A 25,079-nucleotide genomic window follows, 5' to 3' on the forward strand; every position below is an offset into this window, starting at 1 on the left:
CAGGTCTTTGTGCATGCTAGGCAAGCACTCTACCACTAGGCCAAACTCCCGGCCCGGCTTCCAACCTTTTTGATGTTTAATTGGAGATAAAAGTCTCCCAGACTTTCCTGCCCAGGCTGGCTCTAGCCTTTATCCTCAAATCTCAGCTTTCTGAGTATCTAGAATTACAGGTAGAGCCACCAGCACCTGTTTTTTTATTTTAGTATAATTTTATTGTTATTGTTAAGGTGTTGCACAGACTTTTATTGTGACTTAAAAACAATCTACAAATACAGGGATACATAATTTTAAAAAACCCAAGAAACCTTACCTTTCATATATTAAGCATGCAGTGTGAGGCTCTCAGCAAAGAAGGAAAAGAATATTGTCCAGTTTGGTGTAAGTGTTGTGATTTTGTATTTGATTGTGTTAGGGGATATTTTTTGACAAGGTCTTCATAACCTTGATTATATTAACTGGGCGCTAGGTATTTTGATTTGTCTCTTTCTTCCATAATTAGTGTGTTCTGTATCATTCTGTACGCAAATCTTTTGTTTGCTCCTTATTTTATGAGAGAAGTGGCTTTGATTGGCTCATGTTTAAAAAACAAAATGAGTGTTCTTTACTAGAATCCACTTTGAGAATGCTATCGTGCTTATTTAGCTTGCATGGACATAGCGCTCATACTTCTAGCTTATATATGCTTCAGAACAAGAAGAAGACAAATTATCTTGGCCCACAGTTAAGTACCATATATAGCTATTTTTGATACTTTTGATTATAATGAACTTTGTTTTAAATGTTGGCACTCTGGGAGCTCCAAAGGATTCCGCCAACATAAAAGCAATCTAAATTTTATTTATTTTAATTTCTCTACAACAGTCTATGTGGGCTTGTTATTTATTTTTTCACTTTTATTAATTTGTCCCATATGTATGTGTTCCAGACTGGGTATACCCATGGTTTTCAAATTAGGCTTAGAAAAAGGAGAAGTGTCAGTGAGGATATGTTTGATTGCATGTAGCAGGAAACCCACTGAAAGTTGACTTGGTAGAGGAATTCCACACTAGCATCCTCAGTGCCTCTACTATTACATTCGTGAGAGCTCAGTGCTATCTTTCTGCTCTCTCAGTTGCAGTACTGTTTTGGCTAGTCTTCTCAGACTTCCATACTTCTGGGTCATTGAGGAAAATGCTGAGCACCAATGGCATATGCCTGTAATCCTAGCTTCTTAGGGGGCTGAGATCTGAGGATGTCAATTCAAAGCCCTTTTTTCTAATTGACCAGCAAATTGCAGCCTCTTTAATAACTAGAATTACAAGTGTGAGCCACTAGCACCCAACTTGATATCTTAAATGTTTTCAGAGAACTCATGAGAAAACCACAAAATATATTCAATTCAAGAATTTAAAACTGTTTATTGTATTCAATCAAGTTCTCCTTCCCTCCCTCCCTCATCCCTCCCTCCTTCCTCTTTCGCTCTCCTTTCCCTCCTCTCTCTCCAGTCCTAGGACTTGAGCTCAGGACCTTGGCACTATCCCTGAGCTGCTTTTGCTCTTGAGCCACAGCACCACTTCAGCCTTTTTCTGTTTATGTGGTACTGCGGAATTGAACCCAGGGCTTCATGCATGCTAGACAAGCATTCTACTACTAGGCCACATTACTGGGCCCAGTCAGGTAATTTCTATCTTGACTAGCACTGATAGACCTAGAAGAACTCTCATTTTGTTGCTCATGTCTGTTGCTCTACCACTTGACCATGCCTTTCTTTAAGGCATTTTCTCTGGATAATAGGAGGCAAGAATCTCATGGACTTTTTGCCAGTTGTGGGCCTTACGCTCAGGACCTGAGCACTGTCCTTGGGCTTTCCTCAAGGCTAGTGCTCTACCACTTGAGCCACAGCACCACTTCTGGCTTTTTTCTTTGTATGTGGTACCGAGGAATTGAACCTGGGTCTTCGTGCATGTTAGGCAGGCACTCTACCACTAGGCCAAACTCCCAGCTCTGAGCTATTGTCATTCAACTAAAATATTTTTGTTGTGGTATCATACATTTTAAAAGCCCATCAACATGTCTTAAACTCTGGTGAATTTTGTTAACATCTTGATGCTATTCACATACTTCTCCAGCAGTATTTCTTCTATACCTCCAAAAGTGATAGTTTTCTTACTATTTTATACTAGTCATTATAGCTTCATTTTTTCCTTGGTACCACATACATAGCAAAAAAGCTGGAAGTGGTGCTGTGGCTCAAGTGGTAGAGTTCTAGCCTTGAGAAAGTCCAAGGATAGTGCTCAGGCCCTGAGTTCAGTCCCCATGACTGGCATAAAAAAATAATGAATTTCAAATAGAATCCTATATTTTCCTATGGATTAATAATTATAATTATAGTTAGTTTCTGTGCTCAGATAGGTAGATCCTACTTTTTTTACTAGCTACTTCGTATCCCCTTATTAGAATATATCACATTTGCCTATTCATTATATATTTTTTTATATTATGCCTTCTTTGTAATTGTTTCATAAAAGCATAGTCATTTTAGCCAAGTGCCAGTGGCTAACCCATATTAACCTAGTTACTCAGGAGTCTAAGTTGTGAATATCAAAGTTCAAAGCCAGCTAGGACAGACAAATCCATGTGACTAATCTCTTAATTAACCAGCAAAAAGCTGTAATTGGCTGGTAACTCATTCCTGTAGTGCTCGCTATGCAGGGTATTGAGATCTGAGGATTATAGTTCAGAGCCAGTCAGGGCTGGACAGCCTATTGGTTTCTAATCTACAATTAACTATCCTACAAAAAAGGTGGTAAGAGGAGCTGTGGCTCAAGTGGTAGAGCACCAGCCTTGAATAAAAAAACCTCAGGGACAGCACCCAGGCTCCAACTTCACGCCAACACTGATGCACATGTACACATGCATGCACACACTTGTGTGCTGGCACACACACACACACACACACGCATGCACATGCATGCATGCACGTACAAGACTAGAACTAGAGGCATAACTCGAGTTGGAGAATGATAGTTATAGGCAAAAACTAGCAAGAGTTCAAGGCCCTGAGTTCAGCCCCAGTATCAGCACAAAAGTAGTAACTGCAAAAATAGTCAATATAATCACTAAATACACTACGTTTTCCTTCATAAATATGGCAAGATATAAATACCCATATATTTTTGCATATGGGCAACTGTATTAGCATGCATTAATTGTACAGTTAGTTGGAGGGGACATTTCCATACATGTATATAGTATACTTTGGTTATATTTGCCTCCTTATTCTTATTATCTCTTTTCCTACTACCCCCTTTTCACCTTTCATTAAAGGTTCTCATTGTGAACTTTTCCTGTATTTGCACAGTGGATTTCAGTCATATTCCACTACACTGCCTTTCCCTTTCCTTTCTTTCTCCTTCCCTTTACCTTCCTATCTAAATTATTTCCCCATTTATGTTCATGTGCAGTATTTTTTTCTTTTCTCCCCCCCTCTTTTTTTTTGTTGGTCATGGGACTTTAGCTCTGGGCCTGGGTGCTGTCCCTGAGCTCTTGCAGCTCAAGGCTAGTTCTCTACTCCTTGAGCCACAGTGCCACTTCTAGTATTTTTTTTCTTCAGGTCTAAATTCTGCATGGGAGAGAAACAAATAGGGTATTTGCCTTTCTGGGAATGGCTTATATTGGTTAACACGATGATCTCTCATCCCTCAATTTTCCTTCAAATGGCATGATTTCATTCTTCTTTATGGTTAAAGTATCTTCCACAGTGTATCATGTACTACATGTGGAGAGAATGAACACCTTTGTCTCATTTCTGACTTAAGAGGAAATTATTTCAGTATGATGTTGGCTTTAAGTTTGTCATATGTAACATTTGTTATGTTGAGATACATTTCTCATATTCCTAGTTCTTTATAGGTTTTATCATGAATGGGTGCTGAATTTTGTGAAGGGCTTTTTCTGCATCCATTCAGATGGTGATGTGATTTTTATATTAATTCTGTTTATGTTATAGTACATTTATTATCTTGCGTATGTTAAACCATACATACTTGCATCTCTGGAATGAAACCAGATGAATCATGATATCTGATCTTTTTAATATGTTATTTATTATTATTTTACTGAGAACTTTTGTGTCTGTTCATCAAAGATATTATTTGGCATTTATTTATTTATTTGTTTGTTTGTTTGTTTATTTATTTATTTATTTATTTATTGTCAGTTGTGGGGCTTGAACTCAGGACCTGGGTACTGTCTTTGGACATTCTCAAGGCTAATGCTGTACCATTTGAGCCACAACACCATTTCTGGCTTTTTCTGTGTATGTGGAACCAAGAAATCAAACCCAGGACTTTGTGCATGTTAGGTGAGCACGCCACCATTAGGTCACACTCCCCCCCCCCCCCCGTTTTTTTAAACTGTAAAGCATATTTTAAGATTTTTTCTTTTAGCCCTAACTTTTCTATGTCCCAAAGGTTCTGGTAAGTTGTGTTTTGATTTTCATTTTGTTTCTGGATATTTTGATTCTCTTCTTATTTCATTGAAGACCTGCTTATCATTTAGAAATATATTGTTTAAATCTCCATGTATTTGCCCATTTTGTCTAGTTTTTCTTGATTCCTGGTTTTATTACAGTGTGGTCTGATAAAATTTAGGAATTTATTTTCCTGTATTTGTTGAGACTAGCTTTATGTTCTAAAATATCTATTTTGGAGAAAATTTTGTGAACTTCTGAGAGGGATGTAGATTTTATGTCTGAAGGGCAGAATACTCTAATTATTAAATCCATTTGATACATAAAGCTGTTCAAGTTTCTTTCATTAATTTTTTTTAGGAGGATTCTGCATGACATATCTATTGGTGAGAATGAGGTATTGAACTAATTTGCCATTATTGTATTGAGGGTTTTTTTTTCATATATTTTTTATTGTAATAAAATAGAAGGGTTACATGATATTTGCCAGATAGATGGTGCATTAATTCCTATACATTGATACCCTTTCACATGTCTTGGTTCCCATTTCCCTCCCCCCCACCCCCACCCCTCATCTTGTTTTCCCCCGTTGCCTAATAACCAATAATATGAACATTCTGCTCATATATACAGCCACAATAAGAAAGATTGAAGCTATCTTTCTTTTTAAATTGTTGGGGTAATGTATAGAGGGGTTACAGTTACATTCACCAGATAGTAGGTACATTACTTCTCACACATTGATACCCCTTCTCATGTTTTTGTCCCCATTTCCCTCCCCTGAAGCTATTCCCCCCCGCCCCGGGCCTTGAACTCAGGGCCTGAGTACTGTCCTTGGGCTTTCTCAAGGCCAGATACCACTTGAGCCACAGCACCACTTCTGTTTTTTTTCTATGTATGTGGTACTGAGGAATTGAACCCAGGTCTTTATGCATGCTAGGCAAGCACTCTACCACTAGGCCAAATTCCCGGTCCCAGCCTGAAGCTAGCGTTAAGATAAAGTTATATAGTTTAATTTACTGGGAAGTATGTCAAAATTGGAATTCCCTATTTCTCCTTATGTCTATTTTTGAATTTTGAGCTTTATATTTTGAGCTAAGTATTCCCATATTTTCAGTATATACAAATATAGAGTTGCTAATTCTTTCTGGTGAATTGAGTCTTAACACCTTCAGTTTTATATTAAGTGACTTACATTTTTAATTTTAATTTTAAAATGATTATTATAAAGGTGATATACAAAGTTACAATCACTTAAGTCAGGTAATGTCTTTTTGGACTGTATCATCCCTTCCCTTGCCTCTCCCAGTTCCTCCCTCTCATTCCCGCCCCCTCCCCACAGGTTGTATTGTTCATTTTCTATGTAGTGTCTAGTGAGTTCTACTACTGCAGTTGTTTATTTTTTGTCCTTCTATTTTTGGGCCCTTCCTTATCCCCCCAAGGCAGACAAATGAATAAATAAAGAAAATTAAAAGAGGAGTAAAAAACATATCTATTTTGACTTTTATTATGTCTTTGTTCTCTTACTTTTGTGGTTTATATTTTAAAACTGATTTTCACTGTTTGTTACCTGACAGATCAGTGAACTATTTAATCCATTTTCCTGTGATTTTATGTGATTTAATTGGAGATAAGAGTCTCTTAGACTTCTTTCCCAGGCTGGCTTTGAACTGCCATCTTCAGATCTTACCCTCCTGAGGAGGTAGGATTATAAGCATGAGCCACCAGTGCCTGGCTTTCTTTTTCAAATTTTATAATCATGCGTTATAGTGAAATTTTGACTTTTACCTTCACAGGGGCTTTCATTTATTTTACAGTTTTTATATTATTACTAAACTGTTGGGGCTATCATTACTGTTTTGAATGTCTTGATTCTTGTCCATTGATGTCTGGTTCTTGTTCATATGTATTTTTTTCTGTGTGTTTATAATTGGCTTTACTTACATGCTCTTGTATTTGGAAAATTATTTGAAACAGTCCTAAGCCTAGGATGATGGGTGATATTATATTATCTTTCAGAGAATATTTTTTGTGGGTATCATCTAGGTACCTACAATACTAGCAATCTGAGAGCACTTTAAATCATGTTCCTCTTCATAATAAAGCTATAGTACATTCAAGCTGATTTACTTTGTGGTCACTTTCAGAGCACAGTCATATAGGCCCTAATGTTAAGTATAGAATGATTTACCAGGACCGCACCAAAGGCCTGCCTGTTGCTTTGAATGGTAGCAAAGCTGGTGGATGATCTGCTTTTCAGCATTAGCAAGTATCTCTCTTAGGTCACTGCAACCCTGTATGCCAGAGTGCTTTGCTGATAATGCTACAATCTCTCTGATTCTTTGATGCTTTTTGGATTGTGTTGTATGTTTTATGTGGATTATGAAATAAATGTGAGCAAGAAAGTTGGTTTCATATGTATAGTCTACTATAATCTGAAGTAAAACGGATATTGGATGCAATATTAGCTAAGTATATGTACATTAAGTATATTTTATACTAAGTATATGTGCATTAAAGTATACTTTAGTTTACTGTATCTGAGTGGTTCTGGTAAGAAAAGTAGATAAGACATCTTTTGAAGATATTGAAGATATTCAGGACATGAGGAATTAGGATTCTGTAGCCATGGGAAGTTCAGTACACTAAGCATAAATTTTGTAGTAGATGTCTCCTTTTGGGTATGTGCTATTTTTCTCATCTGTTACAGGGCATTGAACTCAGGCCTCATGCTTGCTAGTCAAGTGCTGTACTACTTGAACTAATTGCTGTTCTACTACAGCCCTAAGCCCTTTGGCTTTTTATTTTTCAGGTAGGGTCTCACATGTCTTACTATTGTGGTACTTTCTTCTCCTTGATAGCTGGGACCATGAGTATGTACCAGCATGCGCAGCTTTTTTTTTTTTTTTTTTTTAACAGTCTCATTAACTTTTTGCCTGGGCTGATCAGGCAAAATCTTATCTCTGCCATCTGAGTGGTACACATCTGGCATGCACAACCACAACTACATAGACATAAAAATCTATGACTCTAGATATAATGTTTTATTTCATAAATTAATGTTTCTATGATATATAAACCATTAGCCTAATTTTGATTAAGTGCCAGGGATTGTATATAGAGAGTCCCTTCTTGAACACTTGTTAAACATGTCATTTGAAATATGATGTAAAAATCAATGTTAATAAATTCTTTAATAAAAAAGTTTAAGCCAGGGGCCGGGAGTTTGGCCTAGTGGTTAAAGTGCTTGCCTAGCATGCATGAAGACCCGGGTTCAATTCCTCCGTACCACATACATAGAAAAAAGCCAGAAGTGGTGCTGAGGCTCAAGTGGTAGAGCTCTAGCCTTGAGAAAGTCCACGGACAGTGTTCAGGCCCTGAGCTCAAGCCCAGGACTGGCAAAAAAAAAAAAAAAGTTTAAGCCATCAAGGATCATAATAATAGCACACTGGATGAAATCAGAAGATCACTATATTTAACCTCTGATAAAATGATCATCAGTGGATTTTAACATTTGATCAAAGGATTGATTGAACTTATAATGCCTAAACTCACTGGCCAATATGTGACTTCTGGTTTGATTCAAAGTATAAAGTATTCATGTGGAAGAATTGAGCCTGATTTGAATCAGTCTTTAGATCTGTCAGTTTATAAAATAACTGGGGACAGCTAAACATGCTAAATGCCATCACAGAGATGTAGTTAGTCAAAGGTTGAAGTATGGGATACTTACAGGCCGAATGCCCTGACTTTTCTAGGAAATGAATTTAACAAAAAGTTTTTTGAAAAGGAGGGTTAGCATAGATTAAAGAAATACTTCATTGCTATATTGATGGTAAGTAATAGGTGGATCTTGTTAGTGTCCTGATATGAACTGATCAATAATATGAATAAATATAAAGTAAAATTTGAATGCAATTAAGCAGATTTTGAATGCTTGAAGGTATTATTGATCATTTTGTTGCATGTGAAAGAGCTCTTTAGGTTCTCTCCACCCCACTTTTTTTTAAAGTGCTTCCACAAAAGAGGTACAGATTAGGCTGGGAGCATGGCCTAGTGGTAAAGTGCTTGCTTAGCATGCATGAAGCCGTGGGTTTGATTCTTGGGACCACATACGCAGAAAAGGCTGGAAGTGGTAGAGTACTAGCTTTGAGAAAACTCAAGGACAGTGTTCAGGCCCTGAGTTCAAGTCCTAGGACTGGCAAAAAAAAAGACATACACACTTTATTCATAAAGTGCTTTGTAAAGTAGCAACTCCTTTGTACAACTACTTAAAAATAATAAAAAACAGATACAGATTAAAGAATGAGGTTTACCATTTTATTTTACTATTAAGTGTACAAAGAGGTTATATTTCCATAAGTCTGGTTATGAAATGTCACCAATGTTTAAAGAAGAAAAAATCAGCAACAAAATTTCACTTAGACTACACAGCCTGTATTTACAGTGCCACCAGCATAAGCTCTTCCTCCTTTTGGGAAAAGCAGCAGTATTAGGCAAAGAATTGTACACTTCATGTCTCTTTATGCTATGGAGTTTAATAGCTTATTCCTTAGCTGTTAATTCTATCTGTTATACCTTTCTATAACTTCCTCTCTCCTAAAGATTGCACACGTGATCCCTAGTCACAGGACCATGTAGAAAGAGGGAGTGTGTATACACCAAAAGTTTAGGGAGGTGATGTCAGATGGGGAACCTTACAGATGTCTATTACTTTTCACTTTTTGTTTCCTAAGGACATTCAGACAGCTGCTTTTTAAAATTTTTCTTGGTCAGTTGTGGGGCTTGAACTCTGAGCCTGGGCACTGTCTTTGAGCTCTTCAACTCAAGGCTAGTGTTCTACCACTTGAGCCACAGCACCACTTCTGGTTTTCTGGGTGTTAATTGAAGATAAGAGTCATATGGACTTTCATGAGGAGCTAGGATTACAGGCATGAGCTACCTGCCCTGGCTATAGCTGCCTTTTTATTTTATTTTTTCCTGTTGTGGGGCTTGAACTCTGGGCCTGGGCATTGTCCCTGGGCTCTTCAGTTCAAAGCTAGCGTTCTACAGTGCCACTTTTTACAGCTGCCTTTTATTCCCCCGCCCTAGGCCTTGAATTCAGGTATTGAGCACTGTCCTTGAGCTTTCTCAAGGCTAGAGCTCTACCACTTGAGCTACAGCACCACTTCTGGCTTTTTTCCTATGTACGTGCTACCGAGGAATCAAACCTGGGTCTTCATGCATACGAGGCAAGTACTCTACCACTAGGCCAAAATCCTGGCTCCCTACAGCTGCCTTTTTATATGCAAAATTTTGGAAACACTTCCAACTAACATAATTTGGTTCTCTCTTCCAATATGAAGGGAACTAATTCATAGTAATACCCAATTAATGCATATAGCTTTCCTAAATTCAGAAGTTCTGAATATTGTCAATTCAATTTCCCATTACTGTTATAGTCCCTAAATTATAAACTAAGTAAAAATATTGTCTACTAATAATATGGTCTATGTATGTAGTAGGAGGAAAGGGAAAATGAGATAGAGGAGAATTTTTAAGAATTAGATGACATAGAAAGCAAATATAGTATCTAAAAATCCTTACTTGTGCATTTTGACCAAGCAGGCATAATTTGCACATGATGATAGAGTGCTCCTGGACACACCCTACTTTGTGGCTTGGAAAATCAGTGCAGTCTTAAGGACTTCCCATAAGCATATCTTCCACACACTTTAAGCAACTTAGAGTGGCAAAGTACTTCAGCTATGCATTGGTTCTTGCTATTGGCAGGCCAATGGGCAGAAGCAAGTAAATGGTCTAATACTTGTATAATATGCAGTGTCTACAGAAACCTAATTGTATCAGCCAACCATTTTGCCTCCTTTTTCTTTTTGGTCCAGGATCAAGACTCCAACTTACTACCTGCCGCTTTTGTTCATTGGCTAGCACTACCAGCTGAACCAGGCCTCCAACCCCAGAATTTTGTCTCTTAACAGATACAAGGTACAGCAGTTATCATTCACTTTACTTTTTGTTCACTTATTATTAAATTTGAGTGGATAATTTACACAGTATTGGACTGTAAAGGATCAAAGAATAGTCAGTGAAACCTAAGATCTTTTCTTGCAACCCAGATCACTTTACTGGAGACAGCCATTGCTATTAGTTTTTCATGTATTCTCATTTTAAAAGGCATATGTTAAGTTAGCACAGACCATGGCATTACAAGAAACATCCTGAAGTGATAGGTTCTTTAGATTTGTATACAACTATCTGGAATACAAGAAAGGTATCTTACTACTCTACAGGACCTATCATCTTGGCAATCTTCAAAGGACCAGTGTAGGTATAATGTGCTTGGTGTGTCTATGTCCTGTGACACATGAAGTAAAGGTCTGTGTTCTCAGCATATCCAGATGAAGAAATGTAATTTACACATTTATGCTTGCAACTCCACTATTATAGGTGCCAAGTACGATACTGATTTGCTCTAGTAATGACCCACATCAGAAAGTACAATTTGAGTTGAAGTTGCGATTTGATTTTGTGTATGATAGTTTAGCATCATTGTTCTCCCAGTTTGGTGGAAGAATTCTCTACAAATAACCTCATGTGTAGCATTATTTTCTTTGATAGTTTTTTTTTTGGGGGGTGTGGTTGGAGAAATGGTAAGGACCCCAGTGGTTCCTAATGTAAGATCATAATTAGTTCCAGCCTTGATTGCAGGAGATTCTTCATTGATCTCTATTATTCTGTTACTCCATGACTTCTGGTTTTCAGCTTTTCATTTTTTTTATTTTGGCACAATAACCAGTTCTAACTAGATTTTCTTCTTTAAAGGTCCATACTTATTAGTCTGTATTTTAAAATTTAGAACCTCAGAAACCATTTTTTACATAAATTATTTAAGAAATAAAAAGGAAAGAAAAGTCATGTGGGTTTCTTAGAGTCCATCTGTCCTGTGCTGGCCTTTCTAGCCAACTTTTAGCTATTTATGAGAGAGAAAGGAGAAAACCAAAATTAAGTTTACTGTAGTCATTCTGTCCCAACTAAATGGGGTTGGAAGGAAGGTGGATGGAGCAAGATTTGGGAACATGTAGGAACTTAATGGCTGAGAAACATGTCCTCATAAAAGACAGGCCTAATAGTAGTGAAATTATTATTATTATTATTATTTTTTTTTTTTTTTGCCAGTCCTGGGCTTGAGCTCAGGGCCTGAGCACTGTCCTTGGACTTTCTCAAGGTTAGAGCTCTACTACTTGAGCCTCAGCACCGCTTCCAGCTTTTTTTCTATGTATGTGGTACCAAGAAATCAAACCCGGGTCTTTGTGCATGCTAGGCAAGCACTCTACCACTAGGCCAAACTCCCGGCCCCAGTAGTGAAATTATATAAGGAAAAAATGTCCAACCTCTGTTAGTTATACCCTAAGAGACATTCATGAGTTCTATCTCACTTTCCATGGCTACTCCTCCTCGGAGAGTGAAGAGTTAGTTTTCAGGCCAGTTCTAATCGAATAGAGCTATCTGTGCAGTAGAAAATGTACAAGTCCTTAGCCTGACCGTGTACTACGTTCTAGGAAGACAGGGAAAATACATGGTAGCAAAGGAAATAGTAACTAAGTGACCAAATCTGTGTCCAGGATACTATGAGGGTTTGTAAAAAAAATCTGGGAAAGACATGGGAGCAGAGAAGAATTAGGTCTGTTTCTGGAGCAGGTGAAGAAAGAGAGGCCTGGACTGACTGGTGTGCATAAAGTAGAAGTAGGAAGGCTTGAAGGGGTACTAGAGCCACTGTCACAAGGCGTACAGACTCCAGTAAGATATTGGGGGGCTTTCTACAAAAACTGGTTTCTTTAAAAAAAGAAGTGATGAAAGAGAAAGTGTATGTATTTGTGCAAGTTGGTTTTTGTCTATTAAAGAGGATCAGAGAGAGACGTATGAGATCTGGGAGAGGACATTTGTGAGATACCAGTACGAGATGGGATGGAGTAGAGTGTGAGCAAGGAGATGGGAAAGAAGTGAAGCAGTGATGCAGTTCAGCCAGACCCCATGGATTAATTTTTCAAGTAGGCTTGATGAGTATTGGTGATGACTTGGATGGTGCGAGCAGTGAAAGGAAGAGAAGGGGAGGCGGTAAGGCTAGGAGCCCACAAGGACCACCTTTGTCCATTTGCATTTAATTTATCTCTTACTAAATTTCTTATTCTGTTTTTGTTTTGATCTAGCTTTCTAAAACTGCAAGTTGTTGATTATTACTTTTAAACTTTCACTTTCTCAATCTAGAGGGCTTTATTGTTTTTTTGCATTGCAGTCCAAATACTAAGACTTCTTAAATTTCTTTTTCTTTTCCCATGTTCATAGTTTTGATATTTAAATAGGAGCAATTTATCTGCTAATGATGCTCACTTCACTTGCTGCTCACATTGCAGCCTCTAGAAATGACTCTACTGCTGTCATCCTTGCAGGAGTCTCTGAAGGCCTGCACCTGTTGAGAAGGGATTCCTTCTCTGCCATGTAGCTTCCCACATGATGGTGGAGGGTGTCTCACTGGGAGCAAAGGTGCTGGAGTTCACTGCGCTGTTCCCCCAGAGGCGCATGTCTCTTCAGATCCCTGAGATGCTTCAAACATGGGCTTCAGGGGTAGGAAGTCAAGCTTTAGAGATTTTGATTTCCATTTCTTAAGACTAGTACTCCTTCTAGTACTAGAAATGTTTACGTTTACTAAAATGTAGCCTGTGCTTGTGAATGATTTTAACATGAATCATGTAAAGCAATTTTTACCCAAATGTTTAAATTGATGCATGTGGACTAAATTATGTCCTATTTTTCTAAGAAAAGAGAAACTGGGAAGAAAACTCATTAGACAGTAATGAACAGAACTTTTATACCTAAATGAGAAGCAAGATACACATATAAAACAAAAGAAGTACAAAAACATTTATTCAGCACAAACTACTTGTAAATACTCAGGGATGTTTTTGATTTCTTAATACATTAGAATACTCAAAGAAACTTCATATTTAGGACATTTTAAAAATAGCCTAGTCTTAGCAAAAGAAGATATAAAGTATTATCAACTGAGCTTTTTGTACATAATTAGCATGTACTTATATAACAACTTTAGTTTAATTGTATTATTCATGATAGAAAGTTCAGATGGTAAAAATCAGAGTTACAGCTGGGAGACACATTTAAAAGTGATTAAAAGATGACTCCAGCCTCTAGGCAGGCTATTTGAGTCTCTTGGAGTCCCTCTTTACTGATCTGTGGATCACAAAGACACTGATAAAATGCCTTGTTTCTTTTTGTGAGTTTGATTTGTTTATTACTTATTTCAGTGCTTGGCAGGCCTCTGTGACAGGATATCACCTTTTCCCAAGATGGCTCAAGATTCCTTGCTTGCTTCTGAATGTCAGTTTTGGTTGAAGAAGCTTTCAAAGTGGGAACAGGCCTCTACTCTAGAAAGTCAGCATGACATCTGTTTTCACCTGCCTCAGTTCCAGGAGTTCCTGAAGCAAATGTATGAGTCTTTGAAAGAGATGGTAAGTAGTAGACCCAAATAATAAAAGTATTTTGTGACTTCAAGGGCTTTCAGATTTCATCAAGCCAGAATGCTCTCTAGGGTTAGAGATTTCTATTGTGAACTTAACATATTGAAGGATTAGAAAGACATATTGCCCCTAGGTATTACACTCAGTAGCTTCTTTCCAAGGGGTTGGGGATTTAGTTCAGGGGAAGAGCACTTGCCTGGCAAGTGCAAGGCCCTGAGTTTGGTCCTCAGCTTTGGGGGAACTGGGGGGAACTATAAAATGACACCCCCCTCCTAAGCTGGGTTCCCGTGGCTCACATCTGTAATCTAATTCCTCAGGAGGATGAGATCTAAGGATTGCGGTTCAAAGCCAGTCCAGGCATGAAAATTTGTGAGACTCTTATCTCCAATTAACCACCAGAAAAGTAAAAGTGGCGCTGTGGCTCAAGTGGAAGAGCGCTAGCCTTGAACTGAAGAGTTCAGGGACAGCTCCTAGGCCCAGAGTTCAAGCCCCACAAACCTCAAATCTTGAGAATGTTATTGAAATGTTTATTCTTTCCTTAGTTTGTTTTCAAGTGACCTCTCATAAGAGGTTGTTGTGATATTGAGGTTAAAAGTAAAAACTAAGATCTCAGAAATAATTTAAGAAATCTTTTTATTTTTTTCATATATTTTTTATTGTAATTAATAGAAGGGTTACATGATATTTGCCAGATAGAGGGTGCATTAATTCACATACATTGATACCCTTTCACATGTTTTGATCCCCATTTTCCTCCCCTGCACCCCCACCCCTCATCTTGTTTTTCCCCCTTCCCTATCCAATTTCAAATAACCAAATACAAATATATCCAATATATCAGGTAACAAAGTGGGATACTGTAACAATATGAGATAACCAAGGGACAGCAAAAGAGATGAGAGATAACATAGTACATTAAGGACAACAATCATTCATTATATGGCTTTTGTTTCTATATCCTAGAGGTCCTTTCATTTAGCTTCATACTATATGGCCTTATGTATCAAGGTTTTGCTCTATTGCAAATCTCTGCTAGGAGAGCCCAAGGTTTCTACTGATTATGACAAATGAGGGAAACCATTGAGCCTAAGTTCCTTTGAGTCTGGCTTACTTCACTTAATATGATTTTTTCTAAGTCTTTCCATTTCCTAACAAGTGGGACGATGTCATTCTTTCTGACCGCAGCATAGAATTCCATTGTGTACAAATATTTACCATAGCAAAGATATGGAACCAACCTAGATGTCCCTCAGTTGATGAATGGATCAATAAGAAATCTTTTTAAAGGAAAATTAAGGATTTTAGGGTCTTTACTATTTTTAGTAGTTCATAGTATTGATTTTTATAGTAATAGATATTTTTTATGATTGTTCTTCCTCCCTCCCTCCCTCCCTCCCTCCCTCCCTCCCTCCCTCCCTCCCTCCCTCCCTCCCTCCTTCCTGCCCTTCCTTCCTTCCTTCCTTGCTTCCTTGCTTCCTTGCTTCCTTCCTCTTTCTCAAGGCTAGAGCTCTACCTCTTGAGCCATAGTACCACTTCTGGCTTTTTCTGTGTATATGGTACTGAGGAATCGAACCCAGGGCTCCATGCATGCTAGGCAAGCACTCTACCACTAGGCCACACTCCCAGCCTGATAGTACATGTTTTCTTACTATGAACATTTATTATTTTATATGGTTTTTTAAGTTTCAGTGAAAAGTTTCAAAGCCAAATTGGCACATAACACAAGTTGCTCCCCTATAATACTTCTCTTCCTTTAAACAAGCAAGAAAGGAATTTGAAGAATAATTTGTTGATAACATGAGTTCATATGTCTTTAGAAATTAGAAGGAGAGATAATGCTCTGTGTGAAGAACCAATGCTAATTTCTAAAGTTTTTTATGCTATGATTTAGGTAACTTGACCTTTATGTGATCCCAGAAAGTCTAGAACTAGCCTTGATGCTGAGAAATGAATTTGTTGCTGTAAAAGCAGGAAATGCTTTTTGTTTCTGCCTACCTGCATATTATGTTAGTTTGGTCTAATTTTTGAACTTTTATGAAAGGTAAAAAAATGGGAAAAGAGCCAATTGTGTAATAGCATGTGTATTTTTAAATCTTAAGCTGTTTTCTATTTGGTTGATTTTTCTCTCTCCAGGGTTTAGATTGTTGTAATTAAGTATGATGTCATTGTACATATAGCAATCAAAATAGTAATAAACAGAGATATATATCTTTATGTTTGGCTGCTTTTATTTCTTTTTACAAGTTCCGGAGTTCTTGTCCTTTTAAACCCTCTTTGAAATAGCTGAGTTAGGAACCTTTCTTATGCCAGAGTGAAATACTAAGATGAAGATATTAGATCATGTAATTACTAATTGCCATTTTTATATTTTGTGCTTTTATACAGTCTATAATTTTTAAATGAAGTAACCTTTTTCTTGACTATTAATTATGAGTGAAATAAAATTGATTGTGTAACAGAAATTATTTTACCTAATTTATATCATATTTCTTAGTTCTGATGACCTGATTTAAGGATGAAGTTTAGGTTGACAGTTCATAGCTTGTTAAATTTTATTTGAATGTGTGTGTACTTTCTAAAGTACACTTAAACAAAGGAAATTGGGGCTTCCTCAAATTACAACATCATTTCAGTCTTCTGAGTTGCAGGCTGCCCTGTTCTAACCAAAATGTCATTTTCCTTTACAGGATTTTAATATAATCATAGGAAGATATCCTGCAATTGGTAACCTGTTCACTAAAGCTTGTCGGAATCCTTTTATCTTAGCACATGGTAAGAATCCAAGATGTGTCCTCTCAAACATATACACTTATAATGACAATTTTAATCTTTGCATTGGTTACCAAAATACAGAGACTTCAGTGATAAGCCTTTCTCCTGTTTTTCATGAAATAACTTATCAAAGGTTATTGTTCTATTACAGAGAGTATTGTCTGTCTGTCTGTCTGTCTGTCTATGTATTTGTCTATTTTTTATGGTACTAAGGTTTTGAATTCAGGCCCTTGCACTAAGCAGTACTCTATTGCTTGAGCTATGTCCCCTCCTGTTTGTGCTTTATAGGTTTTTCAGATAGAGTTTCCAGTTTCTATCCAGGCTGAGCGAGATTGTATCGTTCTGATTTATCTTTCCTACATAGCTGGAATGCTCCATTGTACCAAGCTTTTTATTATTGAGACAGGTCTCATGAACTTTTTTGTCTGGGTTGGGTTTGAACTATAATCCTCCTGATTTCTGCCTCGTAAGTAATTAGGTTTAAAGGCTTAGTTTCACATGACTTAAATACTAAGTGTTATCTTTAAGAACTTCCATTATCTCATTTTAAATTCAATAAGAAATGGTCATATTAATGATGCCAAATTAATTTATGTTTCAGTTTCATACTGTCATATTATTCCCTTGTGTTGGAAAATCATTCTTCTGCTGTGGATTAGCCATTCAGGTTTTGTTAATATTGAGAGAATTTGTTGACACTTTAGGGGAGGTATTCCTTCATGGACCTCCTGCTTAACCTGTTCATCTTCATTATACAGGTCAATTGCTAGCAGATCCTGAAGGCCTGCAACTTCTGGAGTTGATTTCCCTTTCCTCTCTTCAGTTTTTGTTCTTTTAGGCCTTCTTTGAAATAGCCTTTAGAGGCTGAGTTAGGGACTCTTCGCTTCTCCCTTCATTATAATACTTACTCCACTGTATGAAGCCCTAAAGCACTAAATACTTCCAGAGAGCAGGAACTGTGATTTTAGTTTTCTTTGTTATCCTAGAGTCCAGAACAGGGGTAGCAAATGCCTCTGAGGATTTTTTGTTTTGTATTGACCAAATTACTAGCTAATTTAATATATGCTTTCCATATTTTTTATTTTAATGTAGTTATATTTATTTTATTATCGAAGAGACAGTTTAAGTTACATAGATTTTTACAAATTACAACTGTAAAATCATTATGAATCCAGTAGTTGTGTTGTACTTGAAACTAAAACTCAGCTGTTGCATTGCAGATTAGCATTTGCTTCTGCAAAAATGGGGTGTTAACTAGTGAAATTTTTTTTATTGTATTGTATAGAGGGCTTATAGTTACATTTAGTAGATACATTACTTCTCACCCATTGATACGCTTTCTCATGTTTTTGTCCCCATTTCCCTCCCCCCAGCTCCTCCCAATCATCTTGTTCCCCCCTCCCCTTTCCTATTTCAAATAAACATATATACAATATGCCAGGTAACAAAGTCAGAAACTGTAATAATATGAGATTAACCAAAGGGCAGTGAAAGAGAACAGAAATAGTACATTAAGAACAATAATCACATGATATAAAACATATTCTGGAGATCCTTTCATTTAGCCTCATCATATACGGTCTTATGTATCCAAGTTTTGTGCTGTTGTAATCCTCTGCTAATTTAATATATGCTTTCCATTTTTTTAAAAATCAGAAGCCTCATTGCATGACACTGTCATTAAAACCAAAAATAAATGAATAATGTCCATTGAGTGTGTGTGTGTGTGTATCTCCCTGAGCTTTTTTGCTTAAGGCTAATGCTGTCCCAATTGAGCCACAGCTCTTATTTCCAGCTTTTTGGTGGTTAATTGGAGATAAGTGTTTTGTGGACTTTCCTGCCCAGGCTGACTTTGAGTGGCAATCCTCAAAACTCAGCATTCTGTGTAGCTAGGATTACAGCCACCAGCACCTGGTTTACCCATTGTTTTAAGGAACTGTATAGGTTCCCTTTTCTATCCTGTCTTAAGTCATTATAAGTAAGACCCACAAACCAGTTGGACATGGTGGTCTATGCCTGTAATCTTAGTCCAGGAGGCTGAAATCTAGAGGATTGTGGTTTCAGGTCAACCTGAACAGAAAAAGTTCCCTATATCCCATCTCCAAAATAACCAGCAGAAGGCTAGGCTGCAGATTTGGTTGAAGTGGTAGCTTAGTAAGCATGAAACATGAGTTAGAGGGACCAAAGAACCGTGAACCAGGGAAGAAAAGGACAGTATTTTTCTTTGACTCTGTGTATACACGTGTATGTTGCATACTCAACCATGCCCACTCTATCCCTTTCCTTTCTGCCCTGCTTCTTTCCACTAGTCTCCTCCAAATCCCCCTCAGATTCTCCTTGCTCAAGTTTTAGATCTAAATACCCAAACTAGTAAGTTAGCACTGTGTATAACAGTTTAACACTGTATGTGACCTAAGTTTATAAATAGCAGGCCAGTGTTGCTCAAACATCTTTCCAGAAATAACTTTTGAGTACCTGTGTGTGCATGTTAATGCATTCATGTGGCCTCCTTGGCAAATGTGAAAAGTTCAAATCTCTGTATTGCCCCTGCAAAAAAGGAGAGAAAAAGATTGATGGAGAGACAGAGTATCTTTATTCTGTGATATCTTCTACAAGCAAATGTTATGTTTCCCTTTTTTAGTGTGTGTGTGTGTGTGTGTGTGTGTGTGTGTGTGTGTGTGTGTGTGTGTGTGTGTCAGTGTGTCAGTGTCAGTGTCAGTTGTTGGGGCTTGAACTCAGGACCCGGGCACTGTTCCTAAGCTTCTTGGCTCAAGGCTAGTGCTCTACCACCTTGAACCCCAGAGTCCCTTCTGGTTTTCTGGTGGTTCGCAGGAGATAATAGTCTCATGGAGCTGGGCACTGGTGGCTCACACATGTAATCCTAGCTATTCAAAAGGCTGAGATCTGATGATGATCACAATTCAAAGCCAGCCTGGGCAGGAAAGTCCCCAAGAGACTCTTACCTCCATGGACTTTCTGCCCTGATTGCTGTTTGGTATGTAGTCCTGGCTAGCTTCAGCTCATGATCCTCCTGAGTGCTAGGATTACAGGTGTGCCACCAGATGTATTAATTTCCGTGCACTCCATTAATTTTGTTCTGGGCAAACATGCAATATTTATAGATTGGATGACTCTTATCCAACCTGGATTCTCCTTTTACTTTTGAGAGAAAAACATGAACATACTACTTTACTAGCTGTGCAGAATCGACTCCCGAGGAACTTACTCATCTTTTAGATTCCTTTAAATTTAGTAACTGCCCTCCTCCTTCTTTCATTTTAAAATTCTTATTCTGGTTATCAAATCACCTGGAATGGACTAAGTTATCATAGATATAAATGAAATGGTCCATCAAGTAGCTGTTTCTGTCAAATGTAAGATTTCGCAGTCTGGTGTTTTCATCATGTATTTGGTAAAGTTTTAAATTTTAGAGTAAAGAATTGAGAGCATGCAATGCGTTTCTATGTATGTATGAATGTATGTATGAATGTATGTATGAATGTATGTATGTATGTATGCATGCTGATCCCGGAGCTCGAACTTGGCTTGGGCACTATTTCTTTTTTTTTTTTTTTGCCAGTCCTGGGCTTGAGCTCAGGGCCTGAGCACTGGCTTTAGACTTTCTCAAGGCTAGAGCTCTACCACTTGAGCCTCAGCATCACTTCTGGCTTTTTTCTATGTATGTGGTACCGAGGAATCGAACCCGGGTCTTCATGCATGCTAGGCAAGCACTTTAACCACTAGGCCAAACTCCCGGCCCCTTGGGCACTATTTCTTAAGTTTCTTTTTGCTTAAGACTAGTGCTCTACCACTTCCTGCTTTTTCTGCGATTGATTGGGTAAGAGTCTCACAGACTTTCCTGCCCCAGCTGGCTTTGAACTGTGATCCTCAGATTTTAGCCTCCTGAGTGTTGGCTCTTGAGCCAACACTGCCTCACAAGTTTCTATTTTATGCAGATCATTTGCTACTAATCAGGGTACATGTGAAAACAATTGTTTGTTTTATTAACTGTGTTTTTAATAGGTAGTACATTTTGGCAATTTAACAAATTAAAGGATTAAATTGGAAATACTGACTGCTGTTGTGTCTGTTCATACTAGTTGTGTTGCTTTAAAAGGCTGAAATTACTAATGGTTTGAAATGTGAAATAAAAGGCTGATTTTGAAAAAAGCCCAGTTTTCCCCCAATCTTCCCATCATTCTTGTTTGGCTTTTAAAACTGCTGCTGTTACAAAAACGGAATTTGACCACACAAGAGCTAAATGTAAGTGATCCTGAACCCACAAAAAAACCAACCCACAAAGCTAAGTTTTAACCATAGTCATGTATACTTGTTTTGTAAATCCAGGACTTTTGAGATTTTCAAACTTAATGTTTTTACATAGATTATCTTTTTCTTTTACAGATGAAAGCCAAAAATGTCTACTATGGTGCTTATGCTGTCTGATTAAAAAAGAGCCACAGAATTCTGGCGAATCAGAACTTAACTTGTGGATACGGGTAAGAATAAATCTTGCTTAACATTGCTTTGAAATAAATTGATTATTTGAAGGTAGTTCCTTTTGAGTGCCTTTTATTTTTATTTTTCTCTTGTTTTCATTGATTTTTTTCCCCCTTTTGGTCCAGTTCCATTATGTTTTAGAAGTTTTTTTTTTTTTTTTTACCAGTCCTGGGCTTGAGCTCTGGGCCTGAGCACTGTCCTTGGACTTTCTCAAGGCTAAAAGCTCTACTGCTTGAGCCTCAGCACCATTTCTGGCTTTTTTTTTCTACGTATGTGGTACCGAGGAATCAAACCCAGGTGTTTGTGTATGCGAGGCAAGCACTCTACCAGTAGGCCAAACTCCTGGCCCAGAAGTTTTTGTTTTTTTTTTAAAGCAAAGTATTTTGCTAAATGCAAAAGTTACTTGAGTTCATTTTTTTTTGATTGTTAATTCCAAAAAATAGTATCCTTCGGATGGACTTCCCAAAGCTGACAAGACATAGTGTTGAGTGGTTTTGAAAAGCTACATTCAGATAATTAAAAGAATGTACTCCATTTCTTTCCAGCAATTGTCGTCTTCCAAAAAACAATTTCTTTCTCCCAACCTAGTGTAAATCCTTATATAATTCCTCTCCAAGAACTTCTCTCCCTCTCTGCCTTCGCCAGTACCTCTGTTCTGTATGTGAAAATGTTCAAGGAGTAAGCAGTGTTTATTTTGTGTTCTTAAATGAGTAGTACCTGAGCCTGTGTGTTCTCAGACTAGCACCTGTTGGCCACTGCTTGCTCTTGACAAAGATGTTACCTGTAGCACCAGTTCATAGTTGATGGCTTCTTGAATTTCCCTGTCTGCTCCAAGCTTCCTTTCTGAGAAGACTGGATACAATTGGAGAATGTGATAAGACTGGGCCTCCGCTGGCCCCACCACTCTCATGTTGGCTAGTTTTTTTTTTTTTCTCCTGTTACCCTCACTGACCTGCTGCCACAATCCAAGGACTTGCTGATGCCTGTCAGACTCCACTTCATGTACATATGGTTCACATTAGCTGCTTAGTATTATGAAATCACCCAACCAGATTAATGTGCAAAGTTTTGTCCGTCAGTCTGGCTTGTTACATTTGCTGCTTTTTACAGTTCTTTCATTTTAGACAAAATTGCTAACAGAGAAGACAAAGTATTTTTATTTTTCTGTTAGATTGAAAGGAGGGAAGGTACAGTAAAAGTGAAAATTATTGGAGGAATTAAAGAAAATATAAAATTGAATTGCAAGGAAAATTCATGGAAAGGCGGAGAAAAGGTTCTCATGAGTAGAATTAGAGAAAAAGGCTATATAAATAGAATAACAAATTTAGTTTTTGATTTTTAGTTTTTATATTTAGTTAGTTGTGCTGGTTCTGAGGCTTGAATTCAGGGCCACGGTGCTATCCTTGAACTTTTGTGCTCAAGGCTATTGCCCTACCACTTAGGCCACAGCTCTGTTTCCATTTGTAATTTAAAAAGTTTTCCTTTTTATTGAATATTTTGAATTTTAATGTCTATTTAGCATATAAGTTCGTATGACTGCTCAGTATATCCTAAAATTGGTCATATAATAAGAATACTGTTTTTTTCATTACCAAACTATGTTTAAACTATTTATTTAGTCCATCTCCTGCTACAAGCAAAGGGATGGAAGAACAATTTGTCATTTGATATGAGAGAGGAAGGTGAGCTTCAGGTCCCACATACTTTTCTGGTACACGTGCGGAGGAATGGTCCAAACCAAAGCTGTGGTTGTGGGTGCCTGGGTGATGGTCCAGGTTCACTTTACTCATCTTCATAGCCAGTGGGAAGAGGATTTGTATGCGGGTTATAAAGTATGGTTGCCATCTCCCCAGGGAAAGGACTTGGTCCTGATGCTTCGTGGCATGACTTCAGGAAGACATCGAGCATGCTCACTCCCGCCCAGGGCAGCAAAGATGAAATAGGTGTGAGGGTCTTTCACGTGGGAGCTGAGCCCTCCTTGTCGTACGCTATGCTTGACATGGGCCGCTTCACCTGGGACCGGCCATGAAACAACATTAAGGCCAGGGGAAACCCCTAACCAGGTGCCATCTCTCCTGCTTTCACTAGTAGCCTGAAGCTCCTCTAATGTGTGCATTTCTGGAAAGGAACTTGTGTTCACAAGACAGAATTCTTTCATTAGCCTCCTGGCCTAGTACTCTTCATGTGGTCTTGAAAAATAGCGACCTGATTTTATGAATTAAAACTTAAAATTATTTTGACTTCAGGATGTAACTGTTTCGCAGTATTTGTCAGCGTACTGGACATTAAGTTCTACAGAATATCTTATGTTCCTAGCTCATAGCAGTTACAAAATAAAAAGCTACTGAGTGTATGTAAATTTTGCTAGACACAGTGGCTCACGCCTGTAATCCTACCTATTGAGTAGGCTGAGATCTGAAGATCAAGGTTCAAAGCCAGCCCAGGCACAAAAGAACCAGAGACTTATCTCCAATTAACTCCTAGAAAATGGGAAGTGGGCTTGGCCCAAGGGTAGGGTGGTAGCCTTGAGCTGTAGAGTTCAGGCACAATTCCCAGGCCCAGGGGTAGGCCGGTAGTCTTTAGCTGAAGAGCTCAGGAACAGCACCCATGCTGAGTTCAAGCCCCATGACCCACCAAAGAAAAGTAAGTAAATTTTTAATCATTTAGAATTTCTTTTTTTTTTTTTTTTTTGCCAGTCCTGGTCTTGAGCTCAGGGCCTGAGCACTGTCCTTGGACTTTCTCAAGGCTAGAGCTCTACCACTTGAGCCTCAGCACCACTTCCGGCTTTTTTTTTCTATATGTGGTACCGAGGAATTGAACCCGGGTCTTCATGCATGCTAGGCAAGCACTTTAACCACTAGGCCAAACTCCCAGCCCTCATTTAGAGTTTCTTAATTTCCCTAAAATATAGACAATCCAACATTTATCTATTTTTTATTTTTTGTCAGTCATTGGGCTTGAGCTCAGGGCTTGCGCACTGTCCCTTAACTCTTCTGCTCAAGGCTAGCACTCTACCACTTTGAGCCACAGCACCAGTGGTTGATTGGAGATAAAAATCTCCTGGACTTTCCTGTGTGGGCTGATCCTCAGATGTCAGCCTCCTGAGTAGCTAGGATTACAGGCGTGAGCCACCATGCCTGCTTATGTTTTAATGTGAATTAAAACATCTATTTTAATTTATTACAAGACCAAATGGAAAAGATCCATGAGAGAAGTCTCAGTTGGTAAGTGAGCCTGCATGTGTATATACCAGAGTTCGTGTGTGTGCGTGCGTGTATGCGCGTGGGTATATAAGCTTGTGCATCAGCTACAACTTCTAAATATACATCCCAAGGCCAGACCTCTCCCCTGAACTCCACAGACCTAACTGCATATCTGACCTCTCCAATTGAATGTCACTGAGCAACGTACACTAAACATATTCAACATGAATGTCTGCTCTTCCTTCCAAAGCCTGTTCCTCCTGCATGTATTCCTAATTCAGTTAAAAGCAACTTTATAATTCCTGTTTCTCAGGTCAGCACTCTGGAATTATCCTTATTCTGTCTATTGTACATCCTGTCCTGTCTCTGAACACATCTTTTGAAGCTACTTATTATACGTCTCCAGGGTATGACTACCTTCTCTGACTTCACACCTTTTGCTTCTGTCCTCTGCACCACTGCCCTCTTCAGGACTGTAGTAGAATCCCTTAGCTGTCCTTCTTACTGCTTCTACTCTTACTTCTATTGTCTCATCCAGAAGAAGATTTTAAAAAGATCTCACTCACGTACACTCAGTAATACCTTCCCTAAGATTTATCGTCTTCCCCAGCTTTTTGTTCA

General features: G+C 38.1%; 1 protein-coding gene across 2 annotated transcripts in view; it reads left to right on the top strand.

Annotated features, from left to right (window-relative positions):
- Fancc (FA complementation group C) overlaps positions 1-25,079 on the top strand; it is a 181,791-nt gene that overhangs the window by 45,083 nt on the left and 111,629 nt on the right. Inside the window, exons 2-5 of one of the 2 annotated variants that reach the window (XM_090329496.1) lie at positions 10,333-10,435; positions 13,771-13,974; positions 16,671-16,755; positions 21,160-21,254. In XM_090329496.1, coding sequence (XP_090185622.1) covers positions 13,813-13,974; positions 16,671-16,755; positions 21,160-21,254 — 342 coding nt within the window. In that variant the 5' untranslated portion in view covers positions 10,333-10,435; positions 13,771-13,812. The remainder of the gene's footprint in view (positions 1-10,332; positions 10,436-13,770; positions 13,975-16,670; positions 16,756-21,159; positions 21,255-25,079) is intronic. The other variant, XM_090329497.1, reaches the window with a different exon arrangement.

Source organism: Megascapheus bottae, chromosome 3 (genome assembly GCF_031878675.1).
Source record: "Megascapheus bottae isolate mThoBot1 chromosome 3, mThoBot2.hap1, whole genome shotgun sequence".
NCBI classification, from domain to species: domain Eukaryota; kingdom Metazoa; phylum Chordata; class Mammalia; order Rodentia; family Geomyidae; genus Megascapheus; species Megascapheus bottae.